The sequence below is a fragment of the Trifolium pratense genome, linkage group LG6, assembly GCF_020283565.1.
Source record: "Trifolium pratense cultivar HEN17-A07 linkage group LG6, ARS_RC_1.1, whole genome shotgun sequence".
Lineage (NCBI taxonomy): Eukaryota > Viridiplantae > Streptophyta > Magnoliopsida > Fabales > Fabaceae > Trifolium > Trifolium pratense.
In genome coordinates, this window is record NC_060064.1 from 43,686,548 (window position 1) to 43,714,007 (window position 27,460).

A 27,460-nucleotide genomic window follows, 5' to 3' on the forward strand; every position below is an offset into this window, starting at 1 on the left:
CGGTAGTGTTTATTATTTTGTCTACTGTCTAAAAGGATATGATTATTTGTATTTGATCGACAAAAAAAATTTTACACCAACATCCAATGAAAATAAAAAAAAATTGTTTAAAGTGGGGTGTACTAGAGTGATTTGGCAAAATAAACGGTTGTTTTTTTTTTTTGATAAGCAAAGAATGAATTATAAGGAGTACAAGGGGTACCCAACCCTTACAATTCTAAAAGAAGCCATTAGATGCTAAAAATGCAAGATAATGGATCTTTACACCAATCTGAAAATACAAGAGAAGACTTAGAAGCTATTCTACCAACAAACCAAAACCAGGAGATATAAATAATTTGATTCATTAAGGATTGCAAGTTAATGACATCTCCTCTAAACATTATATTATTACGGGCTCGCCACAAGCTCCATGTGGTTGCCAACCAAATTACATGTCGAGCTTTTGCATAAGACTTATTCTTCACCAAAGCACCAAAGGATATAAAGTGCTGCCAACAAACTTCATAGGGGATAAAATCCACATTCAGCCAGACGAAAATTCCCTTCCAAATTTGTTGCGAAAAAGAACAGTTGAAAAACACATGGTCAATATCTTCCTCTTCTCTGAAACAAAAAGCACAACACAACTCACGCGGATTAACAATAACACCTTTTTTCGCCAACGCCATACGAGTTGGTAGTCTAGATAATAATAATCTCCATCCAAATATACTCACTTTAGATGGCATGTCATTTGTCCATAATTGATTCAAGGCTTCCACCACGTTCTCGTCAATTGCCAAAGTAACCACACGAGATAGTAGGAACACATACGTCGAATGGACTGAGAACTGGCCAGTTTGATGTATGTTCCATCTAACTCTATCTTTGTCATTCGGGTAAGGGAAAAATCCTGTCAACAAAGTGTCTAACTCTTGCGCTAATTCCTGCTCAGCTGCAGATAATACCGAACTCCAATCCATCTTCCACACCCAAGTGTGATCTTGCCACATACCACTAGCACCTACCACTATATTTGGATACAAAGCTTTATTGAACAAAATAGGGAATAAACTCTTAAAACAAACTGGTCCCAACCAAACATCATGCCAAAATCTCAAAGAAAGACCATCACCCAACACATTGCTCACGTTTTTTTTGAACCAATCCCCATTCACAACTCCCCCAATCTTCATGATATCGCGCCACCACAATGAGTGTCCTATTACATCGTTGGTTGATTGCGACATAAAATTATCTACCATATTCCCATATCTATACTTCAACAAAGTGGACCACAAAGCATTTTCATCACTAATTCCTCTCCATTTCCATTTACAAAGTAAAGATTGATTGAATAAATCAAGATTTTTAATACCCAACCCACCTCTGTCTTTTGGTAGGCAAATAGTGTCCCAACTAACCCAGCAAATCTTCTTTGTATTGGAACTTCCACCCCATAAAAACTTCCGTTGAATGTTAACCAATTCTTTTAAAACACATGACGGTGCCTTAAAAAAAGAGAAAAAATAAAGAGGTAGACTAGAAAGTACCGAATTGATAAGCGTTACTCTTCCACCAATAGATAAATGCCGACCATTCCAAGCATTTAGACGCTTCTTCATTGCTTCCACAATAGGATTCCAGGTTATCTTCCTCCTTGGGTTGGCACCCACCGGAATGCCTAAAAAACGGAAGGGAATAGAATCTACCTCACAATGTAGGAAAGAGGATGCGGCGGACAAAAAATTATCATCAAGATTAATTCCATAAAGCTTACTTTTGAAGAAATTAACCTTCAATCCGGACACCAATTCAAAACTTCTCAGCACCGTTTTAATGGACCATAAATTATCCCAATTTCCTTCACCGATCAATACAGTATCATCTGCGAATTGGAGTGTGTGAAAATGAAGATCATCTCTAACTTTAAACCCATGGAAACTACTATTATCAACAGCCTTTTGCATCAATCGAGTGAGTCCTTCCGCAGCTATCAAGAAAAGGAATGGAGATAGCGGGTCACCTTGTCTCAGCCCTTTGCCAACTAAGAAATCCTCTGTAGGACTACCATTTACTAGCACCGACATTGAGCTATTAAATATACAAGCTCTCATCCACTCCAGCCAATGCTGATCAAACCCCATACGACGCATCATATACTCCAGAAAATTCCAATTCACTGTATCATAAGCCCGTTCGAAATCTACTTTCAACATCAAGCACTTGTCTTTTCTTCTCTTAGCCAAATCAATCAGTTCGTTTACAACCAAAACACCATCCAAAATTTGACGATTAGGTAGAAAGGCTGTTTGACATTCAGAAATCAATTTTCCCATCACCTTTTTTAACCGAGCTGCCAAAACCTTAGAAAGAATTTTGTATAAGCAACCGACAAGACAAATAGGTCTATAATCAGACAGAACCTGAGGGTGGTCCTTCTTTGGTATTAACGCCAAAAAAGAAGCTGTGATCGCTTTTGGAAGAATGGCATTGCTATGAAATTCATTTAAGAACTCCATCACATCAGCTTGTAACACATCCCAACAAGTCTTCAAGAAATTAAAATTAAAACCATCAGGACCTGGACATTTATTCCCGTCACAGCTGCTCAGAATATCACGAACTTCCTCAACAGAAAAAGGTGCCAAAAGAGTATGGTTATCTGTATCTGATAAAGAGTTAAAAGAAATGCCATCAAGAAGGGGACGGTTGCTCCATTCCTCAGTGAAGTTCTTTTCAAAAAAATTCTTTACAAAGGACTTAACATCATCTACTCCTTGAACCCATTGATCGCCATCTTTCAGAGCCACTAATTGATTGCGTCTTCTTCTGCTTTTAATGGATTGGTGAAAATATTTAGAGTTTGAATCACCTTCTCTAATCCATGTTGTTCTCGACTTCTGTTTGAGTAGACTCTCCTTAAAATGAAGTTGCTTCCAAAATTCCTTATTCAGCCCCTCTAGCTTGAGATAATCTAAATCCCCATCGGAGTTTGCCAAAAGACCTTCAAACTCATTAATATCTCTAACTGTCTTCTCTATATTAAGATCAAGAAAGCCAAACACCTCTTTATTCCAATTCTTCAAGCTCTCCCTCAAAAGTTTAAATTTTTCTTTCAAAACGAAAGCTTTTTTGCCACTAATATTATAACTCTGCCAAGAAGCTTCCACAAAAGCCTTGAAATCCGGATGCTCTAGCCATCCGTTTACCACCCTGAAAGGCTTAGGACCCCAATTAATTTGCGAGCAAAGAAGCCAAACCGGACAATGATCGGAAATATCACGTTCCCCAATCCATTGACTTGTGACTCCACTCTTCTTCAAGAAACCGTCTGAAAGCAAGAACCTGTCTAGACGGCTCATAGCTTTACCATCTGAGCTAAACCAAGAAAACTTCTTCCCTAAAACAGGAACGTCAATAAGTTCCATCTCATCCACAAAATCTCTAAAAAGATTAATCTCACTCGACCTAGTGACTGTGCTTCCGCTTTTTCTTTCAGATGAGCGTAAAATAGCGTTAAAATCACCACCAACACACCATTCACTACTATCACCTCTTCTAATATGCAACAGGTCTTCCCATAGTTTTCTTTTTCCCGCTAAACTACATGGAGAATACACATTAACAATATTCACCCGCATACCATCCCAATCGACGCAAAGCCCTACAAAGCCAACTCCATAGAAAATATTTAATAAATTGAATAAACTAGAATTCCAAATTGTTAAAATACCACCAGATAATCCTTCTGCTTCCTTAGCTGCCCAAAGAACATCTTGGTGCCCCCATAAATTATGAATTATTGAATCATCAAAATGCATTCTCTTAGTTTCTTGTAACATACAAATATCAAACGAGCCTTTTTTAAGAAATTGACTTAATCTTCTTCTCTTAGCACTCCCTCCCCATCCTCTCATATTCAAAGAGACAATCTTCATTTAGGAACTTTCTTAAGTTGCTCCCTTTGACGTCTGCCTTCGACATCTCTACTTTCATTGTTATGAATCTGGCGGATACATTCTGCTTCATCTGCCCCTCCTTTTACTCCTAAGTCTTTGGCTCCGTTCCAAACTTTTGAGGTCACCTCCTTTTCTCTCTGTTTCAAGATCAAGTTGTTGCAATTCCTTATGTCTGATGAATGCAAAGAGCTGCAGCATAAGATAGCTCCTGCGGATGAAACAGAATTAGACATAATCCTTGATTTCTTAATCTTCCCTGCTGGATTGCGAGAACACACAGGCGGTTGGGTGGTTGCAGCCAATTTCGACCGAGAGGGGACAGATTTGACTGGTTCATCATGGGTTCCCCCTGTCCTATGTGATACACCCGTGTTTTGTCCACTAATATCGCTTAATTTTTTTAAAATTCGTTTGGGCTTCACGCAACCCATGTCATCCACTCCTACAGGCTTGCTAATGGCACCACTGTCCCCCTTATCTCTCCCTAAACTAGCAGTGGCTGGGCTAGTGGATGTAGGCCCTGTTCTACTTTCATTGCTTCGATCACACGTGGGGATAATGACCTTTGGATGTGATAATAGCATATTATCTTTAGCATTAAACTGATTTTCCCCTTCTTGTTGACTTCCATCATCAGTTTCCTCAACAATAGAATTGTTGCCATTTGAATTAAGATTTGCAAATAAGGCCAAAGAATGCCCTGCCTCTCCTACAATTTCTCTCACCTCTTCGTCGTGATCATGACCATCTAACGATTCTACAACCTCCTCGTATCCGGGCTCTTCTTCTTCATCTGAACTGCCAACAGAAGCATCACGTCCTTCATTAGTATTTACGGGAGGGATGAGAATACGCATGGGTCCGTAAGAGTCTTCAATAATTCTTAACGAATAAATTTCGCCATTAATAATAGCCTCAAAGACATCGTCAACAACCTTGTGGCCTTTAGTTCTCAACATCAATCTGGCCACGTCCATCGTATTCTTCTTGGTAGTACCAACATCAGCATTAATGAACGTACCGTAAGCTTTACAAATCAGTTCAAAAAAATCTACGTGCCAAGCGTGTACTGGAATACCATATACCCGAACCCACATCACTCTCTCATTATCCACCATACAAGGTTCCCATCCTATTTTCTTTTAATTTTATTATATATTACTACTATTTTTGGCCCCCGGTACGATAACTTTCTGGATCCGTCCCTGCATCCAGGAACGGATCCAGGAATCTATAAAACAGGGGGCCGGAATAATTAAATAATAAATATTAAATAAATAATAATTATAATAGTACTTAAATATACTTAATAAAAAAATACATCACATTGTTTATCTAAATTATACAAGACATTGCTCTATATCATAAAATTGATCAACAACTGAATCTGTATTAAATTTTTCAACAATTCTTCTCTCGGTGTAAGTAATCACATAATTAGTTTGAAATTCATTTTCTATCTTGTTTCTCAACCTTATCTCTCACTTGTAGCAAACAATCAGAACTAACTTAATTGAATTTGGACTTTAGTAGTGTATAATATATATTATCAAAATATTTTAAAGTAAATTGTTACAATTGTTATGTTGTGGGTGTATGTTTTGCACGAAACGATCGTTACTAATCTTTTAACACATTTCTCAAATATCAATTTATGTGTACATATATGTATTAAGAACAAGAATATCAAAAAACATATGACAAAAGGGAGGGCCTCAGCCCCTACTTGCCCCTCCTTATGTCCGTCCCTGCCTGCATCCTTTAAAAGATCAAATAAAATTAGTCAATAGCATTGTACCAACAAAAAAAAAATTAGTCAATAGCATATTATTAAACCCGACCTTAATGTTACAATATATATATATCCTTACAACCCAATTTAAATATAAAAACACTCCTACAAACTTTAAAGAACACGCTAGCATATATGCGAGAGAATAATAATCCACTTTATTCTCGTGAACAAACACTCAGTCTCGTCCTAGGGATTGTGCCTGCATATAATTCATAAAAGAGAGAAACACGTAGAAAAAAAATGGGGTGAGATAACAATTTCAATGAATAAAAACAAACACACAAATATACATTCAAAACACAAAACCATCAAAGGTGTACATATAAAATTGTACAAGAGGACGTGGCTAGCAAAAGAGCCACACAATTCTAGGTGAACTTAAGTACATCACACATTCACTAATATGATATTGTTGTTTCTAAATTCCTCCAACCATTAATTTATTAAGTCATTTTAATGCCCAAATTTGGGTTCCCACTCTTAATTAGAAATTTTCACATAATAACAGGAGCTACACCAAGGTTTTATTTTTAACTATCATTATATACCTTAAATTAAAGTGTAAAACTCAATCATTTACTCTCATCAATTGAATTCTATAACTCAATTATAAGAGTAATAATATTACGATGAACTAAGAAAATGGAAGGAAATTAATAATAGCAAAATATTAAAAATATTATAATAGAGATATAAGAGTAACAAACATTATGATGGTCTGACTTCTACAATAACCTTCAAAGCATATCATTGTTACAGGAACAGTAGACGGATATTTTTTATAGCATTCTTCATCTGTATCGCACTCTCCTATAATGTAAAATAAGAATAAAGAATTATTACTAAAAATGGGTGAAAGATTGTGTATAAAAAACATTACGAGAATGAACTTACTTTGACTAAGAGCTACGACGAGTAACAAAGAAACAAAAAGAATCACAATATAAACAAATTTCAGAGTTGCAACCATTTTTTTCACCTTTACATGTAAGAAATATAAAATGGTTTGATCGTTTTATATTGTAAAAACCTCTTTTCTATGTTTACCTCAGCTAAGTAGTTTTTAATGATTACATTGTTGCAACAAATCCGTCTTTAAAATTAGAATAATTTGTAGATGTCTCTAAAGAATAATGATGTATCATATTCGTTCTTTTGGCTCATAATATATAATAGATCTCATTTTTGTTTACCAACCTTTCATTATTATTTTTTTTCTTATCTAACCTTCAATAATAGAGAGAGAGGAAAACCAAAATCATATTATTTTGTGAAATTAGATAATAATATCTTTATGTATTAATCACAAGTATTGATAACTCTTCATCTTGTCTTATTTTTATTGTTTTTCATCTTAATTATCTAAGTTGTCTCTGGTCATCATTAGTTAATTTTAGGAGTTATTAGAATTTGGGAGGCCTACACTCAACCACAAAAGTTAGCTTTAGGGTTGAAGTTTGCACTACACTTATAAAGGCTATATATGTCATATCTCTAGCCAATGTGAGACTTCTAACACACCCCCTCACGTCCAGAACTGAACAAGCTGGAACGTGGAATCAACAACAACGGGTGGCCCAAATATGGGAGGTCTCCACGACAAACAACAAATGGATTTAGGATAGACTCTGATACCATATTAGAATTGAATATTAGGTCTAACTCAACCTTACAAAGCCGACTTGTAAGGTGAAGATTGCCTCTAGTATAAAACATTTAGTCAGGTCATCTCTCAACCGATGTGGGACTCTTAACACACCCCCTCACGCCTAGCACTATTGGGCTTGGTGCGTGGATATAAACGGTGGGTGGCCCGATAGCAGAAACCTAATAACATGTAGCCCAGCGGATCGTGGAGAGGCTCTGATACCATATTAGAATTTGGGTAATAGGAGTTATCTATCACCGTTTATTTTTAAGCGTTGTAGTTTGACTGTGTACACTATTCATATAATTTACTTTTAACATATTTTTTATTAATATATAAAAATAAATGTTAGCATATAAGTTATCGTTCAATTTGTCTCCACGAATATTTTTAAAATATAAACTTTTCATAATTATTTATAATAGATAATTATAGATATTAGTGATCAAAGTTGTGCATTGACCTGTGTGCATATTGGTTAAAAGTGACACTTAAAAATGAATGGAGAGAGTAAATAATATATTTTAATTAATATTAATTTTTTTTAAGAAGCTAAATTTGCCCACTAAAATTGACACTAGAGAGAATCGAACTTCAGACCTCAAGAGGAGCACACTCTCAAGTCCCAAGCCAATACCAATGCACATGTGAGTTGAATGAATATTAATTCTTGAATTTAATTAGGTGCTTTTATTTTCATTTCCTTGATTAAACTGACATTTTTTGTATAGCTTTGCTTTATTATTATTTTTTTTGAAAACTGCTTTGCTTTAATTCTTTGGTTTAACGCAATGGTGAGATTTGTTGACAAAGCAATGCGGCAATGTGAGCTACAAAACTTTTGTTTAGTGAAACCAAATATATTGTATTCTATAGCATACGTGAAAGTTTCATCTCTAAAGGTTATCTTTCTCATCTTCTCCCTCATTCTCTTTACACGAAACTTCTTCATAAACCTAGTCTCAGCAATCTTTCCTTATTTGAAACTCACCAAATCCTCCATTGATTCTTAGTACGTACGTAGTTCTTTTTAATTGGTGTCTCTTAGAAAGTCAAAATCCACCATTTGAGTTATCTACCTCACCATTTGTTATTCTCATTGGATAAGTTTTGTTCATTGTGTAATTTTAAGCCTTTTAGTTGTTTCATTATTACTTCTCTTGAAGGTTTACTATGTGATGTGCAAATTTTATGCCTAGGAGACTAAACCCTTCGACCAAGATCTTTTTGTGTCACTACGTCACATTCATGGGAAAAGATTGAGGTCTCCCAAATGCTGTCGGACAAAAAGTATGCAACAAACCATTTTTCAAAAATCGTTTTATTGACTAAGAGTAATAATAAGAGATGAATGGTGATGGGGATCAGGTCTTGATGGTTTTGGTGGACAATTTTACCAACTATTTTTTTTGGAAATTATAACTATTGATGTAGCATTTGGGTGAGATTGAGTCGAAAAAAATATCCACCAATTTTAGCATTGAGCCGGATTGGATAAACCCACTTAATTCTAGGTTGGATGAGTAGTGGTTATTCTAAATTTTTTAGCTTTAATATTAAATGATTAAATGACAAATCATTATATATTTTTTTATAAAAAATAACTCAACATTTTTATTTTCTTAAAAAATAGTGTAACCTATTTTCACTATTTCTTAGCATCATAAAATGATAATATCATTATATTTTTATTTTTATTATTCAAGTTGTGATTTGAGAAGTCATATATAGTCTATTCTTACATAGTAGGATTTATTGTTCACTATCATACATTCATCATAGACCTTAGAAAATTAGTACTAACATGCTTATAAATTCCCACTAACCACTATAATGACTTAGTGCACCACTAGGAAACATTTAGAGAGGCAATAAGGAATCTAAAAATCCCCCCAATACCAAAAACAAAAATTACAATAAAAATAAAGAAAATTGGACTTAATTATTTTTGATTTATTCCAATATTATTAGACCACAAACCAACTCGTAGATGCTTCTTATCATGTGAATTGAGCTTCAACTCGGGCTCAAAGCATCTTCATCCAAAATGTTTTAGTGCAATTTTTATAAGTTTTCTTCCACATGTTTAGTGAACATCATTCAGAGAAAGTGTTGTACCCACAGAGATTGTTGTACCCACTGAGAAAGTGTTGTACCCACAAAGATTGTTTAAGGGAACATCATTCCATTTAACATATAAAATAGTTTCTTAGCTTATGATCAACAAGATAACTAAATAACATTGTAGGATTTCAAAAGTTAACCGAAAATTAATTGTAACGGTTTCAAAATCGAAGTTGGAAACATGTTGGAATAGTGATTCATTCAACTATACAATCTAATGTTTGTGACTGATAAGTGGTGTCTTGACATATGTGAGCAAAGCTAAACCTTGTGGTGTATGTTTACAACGTACGACTATGAAAAACCAGATAAGTTGTTTCTATGTCTAGGTTGGCTTAATTCATTTCACTTCAGTTAAAACTCACCTTGTTCCTCATTATGGCCTTAATTCTTGTTTCTAAGATATTGAGTAAGAGAAATGTGTACATCCTCTACTTAACCATATTAGTTCTTAATTTCTATGTATTTTTTTTTTTTGTCAAGTAGCCTAGTGGGTAGAAAATTTACCTTAAAGGTGTATAAGTGGAGTGTCCCGGGTTCAAACCCGGGCTCCTGCAAATATAGCGCGATGTCCCTATCAACTGAGCTAAAATTCACCTTAATAATTTTCATGTATTACTAGATGTCTCATGATAATAAACTTGTGATTTAGATTTAAGTCGGTCAATCGTAGATTCAAACATATAGTGTAAACGGAAGAACTAAAAAGGTATAATCACACAATCATACATATATATATATATATATATATATATATATATATATATATATATATCACATGAATAAAATTATACTTTCATTGAACTTGTTAATCCTTTTTTCAATAAATTTGAACAACTGAATTAATCACAATTTTTATTTATTTATGGTTGTCTTCTTAAGTTTATGTTCTTGACCATGTTCTTAATTTTTTTAACCTTAAATTATCAGCAATTTTTTAACCTTTAATTATCAACAATTTTATTTAATAAGGTAACAAAATGATGTAGTTCCAAAATTATTAAAAAAAAAATATAAAATATATGGGTTCAAAATCAACCAAAATGATGAGGTTCCAAAATTATTAAAAATTTTGCTGATAATTAAAGGTTAAAAATTAGTTTTTCATTAAATCATTGAAATATATTTTTTGAGAAATTTGTGAAGTGTCTTTTAAACGTAGTATTTGTTTATGTATTTCTGAATAAGAGTTTTGATCTATTTTATTTTTATTTTGTCTAAGAATAATATTTTATTACTTGCAAGCTCGGTGTTTAGTAAAAAAAAAAATTGACTAAAGTTTAGTCAAATTTTGTTACATAATTGGTGAAGATAAAAATAAAACTTCCAATGTGTACCATAATATCTGCTAGATGAACATTTATCCAAATTTATTGTTGAACTAATGTTTAATGTTGCTCTACTTTTTTCATATAGCTTTTAGAATTAGAGCATCTCCAATGGTGATACCACTTTGGGTATCATACATTACTAATAAATGGTCACACAATGCCATGTAATACTTATACAACTGATACATATTTTGCTCTGATGGTGATACTACTTTGGGTATCATACATTATTAACAAGTGATCTTTATTATATTTGTTTATTTTTTAAAATTAAATTGGTGGTATTAAATTGATGATACAGTACATTAAATAAGATATTGTATCATCAATTTTGATACCATAGCCTCTATGTCACGTCATGGAACTCCAATGTTAAAAAATTTAAGGTACGGATCATTAGTCTATGAAACTCCCTATAATACTCTTATTGAAAATGCTTTTAAAATTTTTATATTTTATTTTCTATTGTTACATATTACAGCTAATTAGACTCATGCATCGAATGAATCAAAGTTTTAGTTTAAATATATATACCAAAATGCTTATATGATTTCTTATAATTTATTTGTAACGGACTTTGTCAATATGTGACCTTTAATAATATATCGAAACAGTTAACATATAAAATATAAATTATTTTTGGCATATAAATAACGAAATTAAATTGTAACACATAATTATAAAATATATTTTATTTAATATTTAATAAAAATTATCACATCATCAATGCATAAATGGAAAGTACACGCGTCGATATTGCATGAATAAGGTGTCATTTGTTAATAATATAGGATATAGGATAGGATATGATATAGGATATAGATATAAATCTCCAACATATTTTGAAAATTCAATTTCTTTTAACATTAAAGTTCATTGATGAATTTTTGAAATAACAATAACCTTCGTAGCATGTCATTGGTGCAGAAGCAAGTGGAAATTTTTTATGGCATTCTTCGTCAGTATTACACTCTCCTATAATACAAAATAAAAATATAAAAAATTATTACTAAAATGGAACAATGACTGTGTGTAAAATAAAGAAAAAAAAAATTATGAGAATGAGCTTACTTTGACCAAGAACTACAACGAGAAATAGAGAAACAAAAAGGGTCAAAATATAAACAAACTTGAGATTATCAGACATTTTTTTCAGCTTGCATGTAACAAATATAAAATGGTTTGATCATTTTATATAATAAAATCCTCATTAAGTAGTTTTTAATGATTATGTTGTTACAATATATTCATCTTTAAAATTAGAATAATTATTAAATGTCTCTAAAGTATAATGATGAATCATTAATATTTGTCCCTTTAGCTCATAGAGTAGATCTCATAGAATAATTTTGCTTATAATAAAGTTAATTTTATTTGCCAATAATTCATTATTATATTTTATTTCTTATTTAACCTTTCATAATAGAGAGAGGAAAATCAAAATTATATTATGTATTTGAATTAGTGGAACTCAACTCGTATCTTGAAGGTCTCGTGTTCGAATCTTGTGTTTAAATAAAGTTTTAATTGCATGTTTAATCGCTTTACGTTTATTTTAGGTTTCAATTTAGTCTCGTACGTTTAAAAAGTTTTAAGTTGGTCCCTCACATTATTGATTATTTAGTATGAAACCCTTGTTCGACTTAGATGCATGAGAAAATCATGGAACATTTTCATATCCGATTCAAACTTCAACGTTTTCATGTTGCTTTTATATTTTGTATCAAGAACAAATTATAGAGTATTGGCTCCATTTCTTGAACCCTTCCAGAACAATATCTTAAAAATTAGGGTTGTTATGTCATACCAATCTTGATTATTTCGATTGTTTTAAGTTCACATTTGGTTACTAGGGTTCTGAATGACTATCTTTGTTTTTCTCATGATGATCCGAAAAAATTTATTTTATTTTAAGCTAAATTGCACTATTGGAAACCTAACTTTCAAAATAGTAATTTTATTCCCTTTTGAAAAATATTTGTTTTTGATCAAACCAACACACATGTGGAAACTAACTTAAGTAACTTAAGTGATTTTGATCAAACCAACACACATGACATGGTTGTCACACCACATATGCTATTATTAATAATAATAATAACTCATCTTCCCCCAACTCCTCCACAAATATAACTCCCTCCGGCATTGACGTCTATCTTGTTAGTCATCTCTCCTTCACTGCCTCCCAATCATCCACCACAACTTCCTTCTTTTGTCGCAAACATCATTGTTTCTTCTTTCTTCTTCCAATAAACTTGCACTAGAAATAATTTCTAAGTTGCAATATTTCACAAACAACAACAACAACAACAATAATAATAATAATAATAATAATAATAATAATAATAATAATAATAATAATAATAATAATAATAATAATAATAATAATAATAATAATAATAATAATAATAATACAATGAAAATAAAGTCAAGAAAGGAGGTTACCTTCTTTATTTTGCCATTTTTCCTAACCTAGATTAAAAAATCAGAGGTAAAAAAATGTGACAAAATTAAAGTGACCGGAATATTATGCCTCCTGATTTTTATAATTATTTTGGTTTATTGTTATATCTTATATTTAAAACCTAATTTTTTTTAAAATACTTCAATATAATTATTCACTTATTTATTAATTTTTATTAATTCTTTATCTTTTAGGACTGTTTTCCATTTTAAAATTTTAACTATAAATAAAAGGATTTTTGTTAAACTTTCTCATTCTTCACTTCAATTACTATTTTCATGAACTTTATTGATATCATTCACTTTCTAATTATATTTTAAAGCATACTACTGGAAATGAAAGCAGTTTCCCATAAAGGTAGACTATTGCATTGGATATTCATCTCCCTTGTTATATTTATTTTTAAGATATTAATCGTAACTGTAAATTTAAATAATTTTATTCTAAGAGCATCTCCAATGGTGATATTATTTTGGGTATCATACATTACTAACAAGTGGTTCCTACAATGTCATGTAATATTTATGCAACTCATACATATTTTATTTACTCCAATGGTGATCCTACCTTTTGAGTATCATACATTAATGACAAACAGAAGCTATTAAATTGGATTTATATACTAAAAATAAAAATAGTATTAACATTAAATTGATGATACGGTACCTTATTTAAGGAACCAATATCATCAATTTTGATACCCTCTGTGTCACGTCATGGAACTCCAATGATAAAAAAGTTAAGGTATCGTATCATTAGTCTTTGAAACTCTTTTAGATACTCTTATTGAAGCCCTAATATTCTTACATGTACATTCATGTACACAAACAACCTTATTTAATGTTGGGTTAAATATGTTTTTTGTCCCTATAATTTTACAGAATTTTCGTTTTAGTCCATGAAGTTTGTTTTCGCACTTTTTAGTTCCTGAAGTTTCTTCACTCGAGGTTTTTAGTCCCTAATTTTAATTAAACTATTGTACACTTTCACATTTTTGAATGATCTTTTATATTCATGTTTATAATATTATAAGAACATCTCCGATAAAAATTTAAATTTTTTTAACATAAGATGAATTATTTATGAATTTTTATGTGCAAAAAACTAAAAAAATTCATATTTAATTCATCTCTTGTTAAAAAAAATTAAATTTTTGTAACAAAGATTCATATAATGTACTAAACATGACCGCAGAAAAAAAAATTAAAATTTCGAATGATATGCACGAATTGAATGAAAAGTAGGGACTTAAAACCTTGAGTGAAGAAACTTCAGGGACTAAAAAGTGTGAAAACAAACTTCAGGAACTAAAACGAAAATTATGTGAAACTATAGGGACCAAAAACATATTTAACCCTTTAATGTTTAACCAAACAACGCCATATATTATAAACTTTTTTCTATTTTATTTTCTTTGAGCATGGTCTATAAACTAGTATGAGATAGATTAATGATGTGATAGAAAGAGTTAGATAGAGATAAAATAAAATGTTGAATCATTGTTGAAAAATTAGAGGGTTTTTAAATATCATAATTCATAAAAAATAAAATAAAATCACCAAAAACAACGGATTGAAATATTTGATTTGCCTACATTGCAAGGTAGAATGGAAACAAAGGTAGAATTTTTTTTTTCTCGATGACAAACAAAAGGTAGAATATTTGATTTCACAAAAAAAGAAGAAAAAGAATACAATATTTGATATGCTTTTCATTGCCTTATCATTTCCTTTTCTTGAACCCTGCCACCAGAATGAGAACTAACATATTAGGGTTTCTAACTGATAGCACCCCCCATAACTTAGTCTATAAGTTCACGTTCGGTTATGATGCTTCAACGGGAACTTATAAGATTGTAGCGATTCCGAGAAAACTGAATTTGTTTTATGGCAGATGAAGGAGTACGGAGTTCAAGAGTCTTGGACACAATTATTTAAGATTAGTTACCAGAATCTTCAAATGGATATATATTCCAATGAATATAATCTTGCATTATGGTTTTCAATTGGTCTGCCTTTATATAAATGGTGATATGGTGATTTTTGCAGTTGAAATTCCCCTCAAATTTCGCAACCGAGCCTTTATCTATAATTTGAAAGATAATACAGTACAGAAGATTAAATGTGAAAACAGCATACAGTGGTTTGAGGAGGCAAAGGATTATGTAGAAAGTTTGGTTTTCAGTTCCTTGGGAGGAGTAAGTTTCTTCCAAGGAGAGCTTCACTAAAACGGTAATTAATCTCTCTCTGTAATTTCAAATTTAGTGGAGTTTGATTATGTGGAAAACTAACTCGATTGCGGTCGTTTCGGTATCAGTTTGGTGAATTATTGGTCCAAATTGAGTTCTGTGCAAAACTTTGAACTTGAGGCTCAGAAGTAGATTTTGTGCAGAATTTTGGTGAGTAGGCAAAATCCAACAAATTATAAAATAGGGGGGGTAAAATTCCGCATTTTTCAAAACAGAGGGTAAAACTGCATTTAAGCCTAAAATGTAAATATAAATTGTCACTACCACAAGCCTGAAAATAGACAAATAGCATGCTATAAGTTTAGACAAAATATGTGGCCATAACAACATATAAATAAACTGCTACAAGTCTAAACATAAGATGTAGCCATAACTACAAAATCAAATTGAACTAGAAATCAATGGTCCTCACTTTCCTTTATGTTAGACTCATCCTCATCATACTTTGGACGACAACATCGACGATTGGAGGACTCAGCCTGTATAGAAGCTATATTGTTGGTCAATACTAGCAACTGCCTCTGGAACTCAGCAGCACATTTCTTTGGCCTTTGAACTACCTCCTGCCGATGCTGCTCTGCTCGCCTAAGCTCCTCCCGTGCCTTTTGAACTTCAGCCTCTGCCACCTTTGCTCGCTGCTTGTATTAAGATGTTAGACATTAAGCTAGAATCTTTCATTAGTTAGTTAGTCTTTCCATTTAGTTAGTTAGAGTTGGTTAGTTGGTTAATGCCCAATTATGTTCTATATAAGAGAGCCACTATTGTACCAAACTCATTATCTTTTATCAATCAATATGATTACATATGAGTTTTTACCTCATGAGTATTCCTATGCTCTCTACCTCTCTTATGAGTATGATCTTTATCCCTCTCATCCCATGATTCTTAACAGCTTGAATGCCGATATTTGTGTTATCATCTCGTTAGAGTACTGAGACACAAACCTTGGCTGCAACCTGTTGATGGAAGAAAGGCCGGAGTGAAACGCCACACCTTGTGTGTAAAGTAATGACCGATCGCCAGCACCATTAAGATCTCTTTGGTTCTTTCCTAAAGCAGATTAATTGGACCCATATATTTAAACGAGCTTCAAAGTCAATGATTTGGTAGCGACTGCCAGATGCATTTCCTGTTGAGATGTGTGTAATTCATAGCTGGATATTAGTTGTAAGTAGTTAGGAAGTTTGTTACAATTAGTTGGTTGTAAGTTAGCTACTTTTGTGTGGTAACTTGTGTCACAAGTAATTGTACTACTCCTATAAATAAAGTCTTTGTAATTTGTGATTTATAACTAATAAAAATTATATTATCAACTATTAGTCTTAGAAATTGTATTCAATCCTTTACTTTTGCACAATTCATCATGTTCCTTGTCACGCTGCGAGCCTCACGAAGCCTGTGCACGCACATGGCCAATGATGCGCTAACATTTCCACCTTCTAATGCCTGGTAAAACTTATCCTAAAATGTGTTCTATTCAAAATAGAAAACATTGTATAAGACTATAAGTAGTAAATCACATTACTAATGATACAAGTAAAATCAAATTAAAGAATTAATGTTTTAATTTTCCTTACATAAGTTTTTTTCGATCTATCATCAACCCGAGAGGAGTCCTTTCCTTGTGTGAGTTCTAACAAAGACCTCATCCAATGTCAGATCTCTACCCAATTTTGCAGCCTTTCATAAACACAAAATTTTTAGCTTTAGGCAACGAAACTATATGCAACGGCTGAAAATCCGTTGCTACAAGGGTTCATAGGTAAAACCGTTGCCTGTTCATTATTACTTCTCTTGAAGGTTTACTATGTGATGTGCAAATTTTATGCCTAGGAGAATAAACCCTTCGACCAAGATCTTTTTGTGTCACTATTGTCACATTCATGGGAAAAGATTGAGTTCTCCCAAATGCTATCGGACAAAAAGTATGCAATAAACCATTTTTCAAAAATCGTTTTATTGACTAAGAGTGATAATAAGAGATGAATGGTGATGGGGATCAGGTCTTGATGGTTTTGGTGGACAATTTTACCATTTTTTTTTTTTTTGGAAATTATAACTATTGATGTAAGGGTGTATATGGATCGGATTGAGTCGAAAAAATATTCACCCCCATTTTAACATTGGGCCGGATTGGTTAAACCCATTTAATTCTGGGTTGGATGGGTAGTGAGTTATTAAAAAAAAAATCTTTAATAATAAATGACTAACTGACAAATCGTTATATGTTTTTTTATAAAAAATAACTCAAACTTTTTATTTTCTTAAAAAATAGTGTAACCTATTTTCACTATTTCTTAGCATAATAAAATGATATATCATACATGAGAGTCATATTTATAGTCTATCCTTACATAGTAAGATTTATTGTTCACTATCATACATTCATGATTCATCATAGGCCTTAGAAAATTAGCACTAACATGCTTATAAATTCTCACTAACCACTATAATGACTTAGTGCACCACTAGGAAACATTTAGAGAGGCTATAAGGAATCTAAATGACTTCTAAAAATCCCCCCAATCCCAAAAACTAAAATTACAATAAAGATAAAGAAAATTGGACTTAATTATTTTCGATTTATTCCAATATTATTAGACCACAAACCAACTCATGGATGCTTCTTATCATGTGAATTGGGCTTCAACTTGGGCTCAAAGCATCTTCATCCAAAATGTTTTAGTGCATTTTTTAAGTTTTCTTCCACATGTTTAGTGAACTCATGATCTCATCAGAAAAAATGTTGTACCCACAGAGATTGTTTAAGGGAATATCATTTCATTCAACATATAAAATAGTTTCTTAATTAGCTTATGATCAACAAGATAACCAAATAACATTGTAGGATTTCAAAAGTTAACCGAAAATTAATTGTAACGGTTTCGAAATCGAAGTTGGAAACATGTTGGAATAGTGATTCATTTAACTATAATCTAATGTTTGTGACTGATAAGTGGTGTCTTGACATATGTGAGCACAGCTAAACCTTGTGGTGTATGTTTATAACATAAGACTATGAAATAACGGATAAGTTGTTTCTATGTCTAGGTTGGCTTAATTCATTTCACTTCAGTTAAAACTCGCTTTGTTCCTCACTATGGCCTTAATGCTTGTTGTTTCAAGTCTATAAATAATATTCATGGGAATATATGTGTAGGAATAGATATACTCATGTTTGGTACAAAGTTGACATAAAATTATTCTTGGATATGAAGATTTCTTGGAATAAAATAACTTCCAATAACTTCTCTTATTCCCATTATTTTATTCCCAAGAAAATGGGTGGGAAAGAAAAGTTCTCATGAAAATGGGAATACGTTTTAAATAACTGCTTGTAACTTCTCTTTTTCCCATGTTTATCAATAATTCCTAGGAATGTGGTTAACATAAACCAAACATAATTTTTTTTAAATACCTGGGAATTTTATTCCCATTATTATTTCCTGGGAATATTATTCCTGGGAATAAAATTAACAACCTTGAAACAAACGTCAGTAATGTGTCCATCCTCTAATTAACCATATTAGTTCTTAATTTCCATGTTTTTTTTTGTCAAGTAGCCTAGTGGCTAGAAAATTCACCTTAAAGGTGAATAAGTGGAGTGTCCCGGATTCGATCCCCGAGCTCCTGCACATATAGTACGATGTCCCTACCAACTGAGTTAAAATTCACCTTAATTTCCATGTATTACTAGATGTTTCATGATAATAAACTTGTTATTTAGATCTACATCGTTCTAGTTTAAATATATATACCAAAATGCTTATATGAAAAGTTAACATATAAAATATAAATTATTGTTGGCATATAACTAACGAAATTAAATTGTAACACATAATTATAAAATATATTTTATTTAATATTTAATAAAAATTATCACATCATCAATGCATAAATATTGCATGAATAAGGTGTCATTTGTTAATAATATAGGATACATGATAGGATATGATATATGGTATAGATATAAATTTCCCATATATTTTGAAAATTCAATTTCTTTTAACATTAAACTTCATATATTTTTGAAATAACAATAACCTTCGTAGCATGTCATTGGTGCAGAAGCAAGTGGAAATTTTTTATGGCATTCTTCGTCAGTATTACACTCTCCTATAATACAAAATAAGAATATAAAAAATTATTACTAAAATGGAACAATGACTTTGTGTAAAATAAAGAAATTTTTTTATGAGAAAGAGCTTACTTTGACCAAAAACTACAACGAGAAATAGAGAAATAAAAAGGGTCAAAATATAAACAAACTTGAGATTATCAGACATTTTTTTCAGCTTGCATGTAACAAATATAAAATGGTTTGATCATTTTATATAATAAAATCCTCATGTATGTTTATGTCAATTAAGTAGTTTTTAATGGTTCTGTTGTTACAACATATCCATCTTTAAAATTAGAATAGTTATTAGATGTCTCTAAAGTATAATGATGAATCATAAATATTTGTCCCTTTAGCTCATAGAATAGATCTCAGAATAATTTTGCTTATAATAAAGTTCATTTTTGTTTACCAATAATTCATTATATATTATATTTTATTTCTTATTTAACCTTTCATAATAGAGAGAGGAAAACCAAAATTATATTATGTATTTGAAATAGTGGAACTCGACCCGTATCTTGAAGGTCTCGAGTTCGAATCTTGTGTTTAAATAAAGTTTTAACTGCATATTTAATCGCTTACGTTTATTTTAGATTTCAATTTGGTCTCGTATGTTAAGAAAGTTTAAAGTTGGTCCCTTACGTTATTGATTCTTTAATATGAAAACCCTTGTCCGACTTAGATGCATGAGAAAATCATGGAACATTTTCATATCCGATTCTATCAAGAACAAGTTATAGAGTTGTTGCGATATTTCTGCAAGTGCACAGACTTATCGTGTAGTTATAAAAGATTATCGATCCCACAGGGACTATTTGTTAAAATTTCGCTTATGTTTTTAATATAATGTAAGGTTAAGGCTTAATAATAATTAAAAAGGGGTTTGTAAAATAATTACCTAGAAATAAAATAATTAAATTAAATAACAGTGACTATTAAGAATTGGTTTTAAATAAGTTGGATTTTAACTAACTGGAATGTTACTTTAGGTACTTCAATGGGTTCGGTAATAAACACTATGTTTTGAAAAGTTTAGTCTTTTTTTTTAAAATTGATTTAAAAATACTCGTCTCACACTTTCGCGCTATTGAGTTATAATATATAATGATAAAATAAATGTATATCTTTCGCTATAACATTTACTTATAAAAATATTGTTTGGAAATCAATTAAATTTTACTAAAAGGGTCTAGTTTTCACAAAACGATACTAGTTTAAAAATATAGAACTCATGTCATCACACTGTTGGACTATATTATATTATATAAATAAGATGTTTTTGCTATCGCTCAATCATTAGTTCATAAAATACTTTTTGAAAACTAATATAATTTAATTAACCTTAAAGAGCTATCACGATATTAAAGTTAATGTTTAGTTTTTACTATCTAGTATAAATTTCAAACAATCGTTCTGTTAATTCATACTTTAATTAATTTTCACTATCGTGCAAAATTATAATCTATTGTTTAATTAAAAACTGAAACAGAAAACTAGACTTGAAAATTTAATTCACAGTTTAATTACCGAACTCATATCAGACACCTATTTCACATACCAGTTATATTAAATTAGTTGGACATAATTATAAATAAAGGCATAATATAATAGTAGTTACGGGAAAAAGAAAACATAGATATGGATTTAAAATAATTAAAGTGAGCAGTAATAGTAACTGGAATTTGGAAAATAAACTTAAATATATTGATTAATGTAAACTTACAGACAACCGAAACTGGAATTGAAACAGGAAACAAAGGACAAGCTGCAGCTCTCAACACGTAAAGCAGTAAACTTAAGTCTAAAAATTTAAAGTATGTGTTTTTTCTCTTCAGCTTGACGTAGTGAAAGATCCTCTTTAATTCATTCTGAATGCATCTATATATAGACTGAGGAGTCCTGCCTTTTCTGCTTTCAGTTACTTTAATTTCTCCCCACGATTCGCAACTGACTTGATAAGATGAGACTGATATTTTTGCTGAAGAATAGCTCACGACCGGCGCCATGTGTTGTTTAAATTTTGCACGTGTTCCTTTAAAATAGGTGACTGGCGCCACAATTTTCAAGGCTGGCGCCATATTTTGTGTAACAGAATTGTGTGACTGGCGCCTTAAATTCCACGGCTGGCACCTTAAATCTCACGGCCGGCACTTTAAATCTTGTGGCCAGCACCTTAAATCTTGTGGCTAGCACAAAATTTGTGTCCCTTAAATACATGGCTGGCGCCTTGTATTCATGTGGCTGGTGCCACTTGTTTTGCTTTGTTTCTTTGATATTTTTTTTGGTCTCGGCACATCTGTAGTTTCATAAAAAAAAAAACAATAATTATTTTATTAATACTAGGATAAATTAGATAAAATATTAAAATACTTAAAGAAATAATAATGATAAAATAGTGCATTTTTCGGTGTTATCAAACTCCCCTAAACTTGAACCATTGCTTGTCCTCAAGCAAAAAGATATAACATTTAGTGATAGAGAAAACACGACATAAGACATCCCTTTAGTCACCTATTTTAATCTTGACCAAATAAAACAAGTAAGTTCATTCTTCACACTAAAGATATCATAAAAACACAAATCACATACGATCATGAATTTCTTCCTTATATAGACCGTTCCGAACTATTTTGCCAATCCCGAACTTAACTTTAATCTCATCTTTCTTCATCCCTTTTAAACCTTTGGTAATCACATTAAGCCCGTTATCTATTCACACACACATGGTAGTGAGTCTGTTAGTGATTATGATCCGATTCTTTTTCATATTATTTATTGCCCTTTTTGACATAGGATAGCTTTATATCTTAGAGGTGATTCGCAGTTGGGCTAAATGACCGGGTGAGGGTCACCTGACTTAGAATGCGTAGTCCCCTTTTCAGATTTATACTACCTTTGTTATTATTTATCATCATCATTTTTTCGAAATCATTCACTTATATTCGTCGACTCTACCACTTAGATAGTGATCTTAGATGGTGCCGACTACCTAATGGTTTACTCAAGGATTAGTAAAGTCAAGAAATTTAAGCTCGGGTAAGGCAAATATCAAAATTGATCTACATAATTAAGAAATTTATGGTGTTGAAATGATATAGCTAGTATGAAAATATGCTCACAACTTAATTTTGTCAGTGACTTTTGGAAAATCAAAATTGTATTGCTTCTCAAAATTTTTGTTATGGCTCAAGATTTTGGAAAAAAATTTAAAATAACCCGAAAAAATTTATTTGCAAAAAGGAAAATTAGACTAAAATAAAATTAGACTGAAAAGTAGAAAATAAAAACAGTAAAGTCCTCCCCTAAACTTAAATCCAACATTGTCCCCAATGTTGCGACTATAGAGTAGAATTGGAGTGCACAACCTGGAGAATTACGCCTCAAGCGATCGATCTCGTTATTTCCTGCAAATTCAAATGAAAACATTAAATTAAAAACTCGTGGGTTGCCTCCCACGCAGCGCTTTGTTTAAAGTCGGTTAGCTCGACTTTGCACGACCCTTAAATCAAGAGGGCGCCTCTTTCAGACTGATATCCTTAACACTGTACTCAACATTCTTAGAGATCCATTTGAACACATCTAACCATCTCATAGGTGCTTTCCCTTTTGCTTTCTTTTTGGTGAGAGGAGGTGGGAGTTTCTTCTTTACGGCGTGAATCTTCCCGTGTGCCAGCATTTGGCATTCTTTAAAAATATGGTCATGAGTATCAGGAAATCCACCTAGCATATTCTCATAATCCTCACCCTCTTTGTGTTTCGTATTCTGGAAGATATCATTTACTGGTGGGATTTTAGTATGTCAGGAGGGACTTGTTCAGAGGTGCTTTTATCGATATGTCCTTCAACTATGTTGAGTCTACAACAAGAATTCTTAAAGGTGGGGCCTTTCATGAATTGAGATAGTATGAACTCGATTTTTTCATCCCCAACCTCAAAGGTAAGCTTCCCTTTCTTTACATTTATTATAGCGCCCGCAGTAGCTAAGAAAGGTCTACCTAATAGAATTGGAATATCAACGTCTTCCCTGATGTCCATGATCACAAAATCAGTAGGGATAAACAGTTGGCCGATCCTTACTGGAACATTTTCCAGTATTCCTAATGGGTATTTGATAGATCTGTCAGCCAACTGTAAGGACATCTTAGTAGGGTTTAACTCTCCAAGTCCGAGCCTCTTGCAGATAGATAGAGGCATCAAACTTACACTCGCTCCTAGATCGCAAAGGGCTTTATCTATGACATATCTACCAACAACGCAAGGAATAGAAAAGTTTCCCGGGTCCTCGAGTTTTGGGGCTAGCTTGTTTTCACTAATTGCATTGCATTCCACTTGCCCAATGTCTTCAATCTTTCGTTTGTTTGAAAGAATTTCTTTTAAGAATTTGGCATAGGAAGGTATTTGGGTTATAGCCTCAATGAAGGGTATGTCAATATGAAGCTTTTTGAGCATCTCGATAAACTTCTCAAACTGCCCCGGATTCTTAGATTTGGCAAGTCTTTGAGGATATGGGATAGGAGGCTTGTAAGGAGGAGGGGGTACATATGGTTTTTCTTGATCACTCTCAATCACCTCTTTGGCCTTCGGTGTTTGTCTATCCTTCACTGCTATCGGTTCTCTCTCAGTGTCCTTGTCAGTTACACTCTCTGAGTCATTCTCTACATTTTTTCCTAAGTCTCTCGCTCTAACTCTTTTAGCAACGGGATCTTCTAACTCTCTTCCGCTTCGCAGCGTTATAGCGTTAACGTGGCCCTTGGGATTTGTTTGCGGTTGGCCGAGTAGTGTTCCGGCTGGGGCAGCTGTAGCTGCCTGTTGTTGAGCCACTTGAGAAATCTGAGTTTCTAGCATCTTATTATGAGTGGAAATGGAATCGATTTTGTTAGCTAATTGCTTAATCAACTCATTAGTGTGAATATTTTGGTTCATGAATTCCTTATTTTGTTGAGTCTGAGCTAGGACAAAATTCTCCATCATAAGTTCAAAGTTTGACTTTTCAGGGGTAATGGGAGCAACAGGGGCTCCTATTTGGTTTTGGAAGCCTGGTGGAGTACTAGGCGCAAATAAAGCATTATTATTCTTATAGGAGAGGCTTGGATGATTTTTCCACCCGGGGTTGTACGTGTTGGGGTACGGGTTTCCTTGCACATAATTTACTTGGTCGAGTCCAGCCAGTAATTGACATTCAGAGGTTATGTGTCCAGGAACTCCACATAATTCGCAGTTCGGTTGTACTGCGGCTATGGTAGCAGCGGGAGATAGAGTTAAACTCTCTATCTTTTGAGAAAGGGCTTCTATTTTGGCATTGACATGGTCTATGCCGCTTACTTCGTACATACCGCCTTTCGTTTGGGATTTTTCTATGGCAGCGCGTTCGCTTCCCCATTGATAATGGTTTTGGGCCATGTTTTCTATAAGCTGGGTGGCTTCTTGGTAAGGTTTATCCATCAATGCTCCACCGGCGGCCGCATCTATGGTGAGTCTAGTGTTATATAGCAGCCCATTGTAGAAGGTATGGATTATAAGCCATTTTTCTAAACCATGGTGTGGACAGAGTCTCATCATATCCTTGTATCTTTCCCATGCTTCGAAAAGTGATTCTCCTTCTTTTTGCCTAAATCCGTTGATTTGGGCTCTTAACATAGCTGTCTTACTTGGCGGGAAATATCTGGCCAAGAACTGTTTCTTCAGTTCGTTCCATGTAGTGATGGAGTTCGAAGGTAGAGCTTGAAGCCAAGCTCTAGCTCTGTCTCTTAAAGAGAACGGGAAAAGACGGAGTCGTATTGCTTCGGGTTCGACACCATTGGCTTTTATTGTGTCTGCGTACTGCACAAACACTGAGAGGTGGAGGTTCGGATCCTCCGTGGGCGAACCAGAGAATTGGTTTTGTTGCACGATTTGCAACAGCGCGGGTTTCAATTCGAAGTTCCTTGCTTCGATGTTAGGGGGCGCGATACTCGAATGAGGTTCCTCTTCGGAGGGAACGGCATAGTCCTTGAGAGGACGTTCGCGTTGAGCCATCGGTATGAGGTTAAATTGTTTTTGAAATTCGCGGATTCGGCGTTGTAAATGAATATAACGCTCTATTTCTGGGATAGGTTGTTCTAATGATTCCTCGGAGGTACGAGTACTGGGCATACAACCTAAGTAAAAGGGTTGCCTTAATCGTTACAAATTAAAAACTAAGTAGCGAAAATTGACTAAATTAGTCCCCGGCAACGGCGCCAAAAACTTGTTGCGATATTTCTGCAAGTGCACAGACTTATCGTGTAGTTATAAAAGATTATCGATCCCACAGGGACTATTTGTTAAAATTTCGCTTATGTTTTTAATATAATGTAAGGTTAAGGCTTAATAATAATTAAAAAGGGGTTTGTAAAATAATTACCTAGAAATAAAATAATTAAATTAAATAACAGTGACTATTAAGAATTGGTTTTAAATAAGTTGGATTTTAACTAACTGGAATGTTACTTTAGGTACTTCAATGGGTTCGGTAATAAACACTATGTTTTGAAAAGTTTAGTCTTTTTTTTTAAAATTGATTTAAAAATACTCGTCTCACACTTTCGCGCTATTGAGTTATAATATATAATGATAAAATAAATGTATCACTTTCGCTATAACATTTACTTATAAAAATATTGTTTGGAAATCAATTAAATTTTACTAAAAGGGTCTAGTTTTCACAAAACGATACTAGTTTAAAAATATAGAACTCATGTCATCACACTGTTGGACTATATTATATTATATAAATAAGATGTTTTTGCTATCGCTCAATCATTAGTTCATAAAATACTTTTTGAAAACTAATATAATTTAATTAACCTTAAAGAGCTATCACGATATTAAAGTTAATGTTTAGTTTTTACTATCTAGTATAAATTTCAAACAATCGTTCTGTTAATTCATACTTTAATTAATTTTCACTATCGTGCAAAATTATAATCTATTGTTTAATTAAAAACTGAAACAGAAAACTAGACTTGAAAATTTAATTCACAGTTTAATTACCGAACTCATATCAGACACCTATTTCACATACCAGTTATATTAAATTAGTTGGACATAATTATAAATAAAGGCATAATATAATAGTAGTTACGGGAAAAAGAAAACATAGATATGGATTTAAAATAATTAAAGTGAGCAGTAATAGTAACTGGAATTTGGAAAATAAACTTAAATATATTGATTAATGTAAACTTACAGACAACCGAAACTGGAATTGAAACAGGAAACAAAGGACAAGCTGCAGCTCTCAACACGTAAAGCAGTAAACTTAAGTCTAAAAATTTAAAGTATGTGTTTTTTCTCTTCAGCTTGACGTAGTGAAAGATCCTCTTTAATTCATTCTGAATGCATCTATATATAGACTGAGGAGTCCTGCCTTTTCTGCTTTCAGTTACTTTAATTTCTCCCCACGATTCGCAACTGACTTGATAAGATGAGACTGATATTTTTGCTGAAGAATAGCTCACGACCGGCGCCATGTGTTGTTTAAATTTTGCACGTGTTCCTTTAAAATAGGTGACTGGCGCCACAATTTTCAAGGCTGGCGCCATATTTTGTGTAACAGAATTGTGTGACTGGCGCCTTAAATTCCACGGCTGGCACCTTAAATCTCACGGCCGGCACTTTAAATCTTGTGGCCAGCACCTTAAATCTTGTGGCTAGCACAAAATTTGTGTCCCTTAAATACATGGCTGGCGCCTTGTATTCATGTGGCTGGTGCCACTTGTTTTGCTTTGTTTCTTTGATATTTTTTTTGGTCTCGGCACATCTG

At 32.7% G+C, this 27,460-nt stretch overlaps 1 protein-coding gene, 3 long non-coding RNA genes and 1 other non-coding gene across 5 annotated transcripts; 1 reads left to right on the plus strand and 4 right to left on the minus strand.

Moving 5' to 3' along the window:
- Positions 1 to 164: 164 nt before the first annotated feature.
- Positions 165 to 828, minus strand: LOC123888003. Its single transcript, XR_006801912.1, has 2 exons — positions 720 to 828; positions 165 to 606 (listed from the first exon to the last, which is right to left on the minus strand). It is a non-coding gene; the product is annotated as an uncharacterized LOC123888003 (long non-coding RNA).
- A 4,927-nt stretch (positions 829 to 5,755) lies between these two features.
- LOC123888004 lies at positions 5,756 to 6,873 on the minus strand. Its single transcript, XR_006801913.1, has 3 exons — positions 6,634 to 6,873; positions 6,447 to 6,549; positions 5,756 to 5,938 (listed from the first exon to the last, which is right to left on the minus strand). It is a non-coding gene; the product is annotated as an uncharacterized LOC123888004 (long non-coding RNA).
- A 4,643-nt stretch (positions 6,874 to 11,516) lies between these two features.
- On the minus strand, positions 11,517 to 12,046 carry LOC123888005. The gene is made up of 2 exons (XR_006801914.1): positions 11,914 to 12,046; positions 11,517 to 11,817 (listed from the first exon to the last, which is right to left on the minus strand). It is a non-coding gene; the product is annotated as an uncharacterized LOC123888005 (long non-coding RNA).
- An 11,408-nt stretch (positions 12,047 to 23,454) lies between these two features.
- Positions 23,455 to 25,809, minus strand: LOC123892323. Its single transcript, XM_045942114.1, has one exon. It carries the CDS (start codon positions 25,807 to 25,809, stop codon positions 23,455 to 23,457), a length of 2,355 nt encoding a protein of 784 aa, XP_045798070.1.
- Positions 25,208 to 25,314, plus strand: LOC123893315. Its single transcript, XR_006803423.1, has one exon. It is a non-coding gene; the product is annotated as a small nucleolar RNA R71 (small nucleolar RNA).
- Positions 25,810 to 27,460: the final 1,651 nt, after the last annotated feature.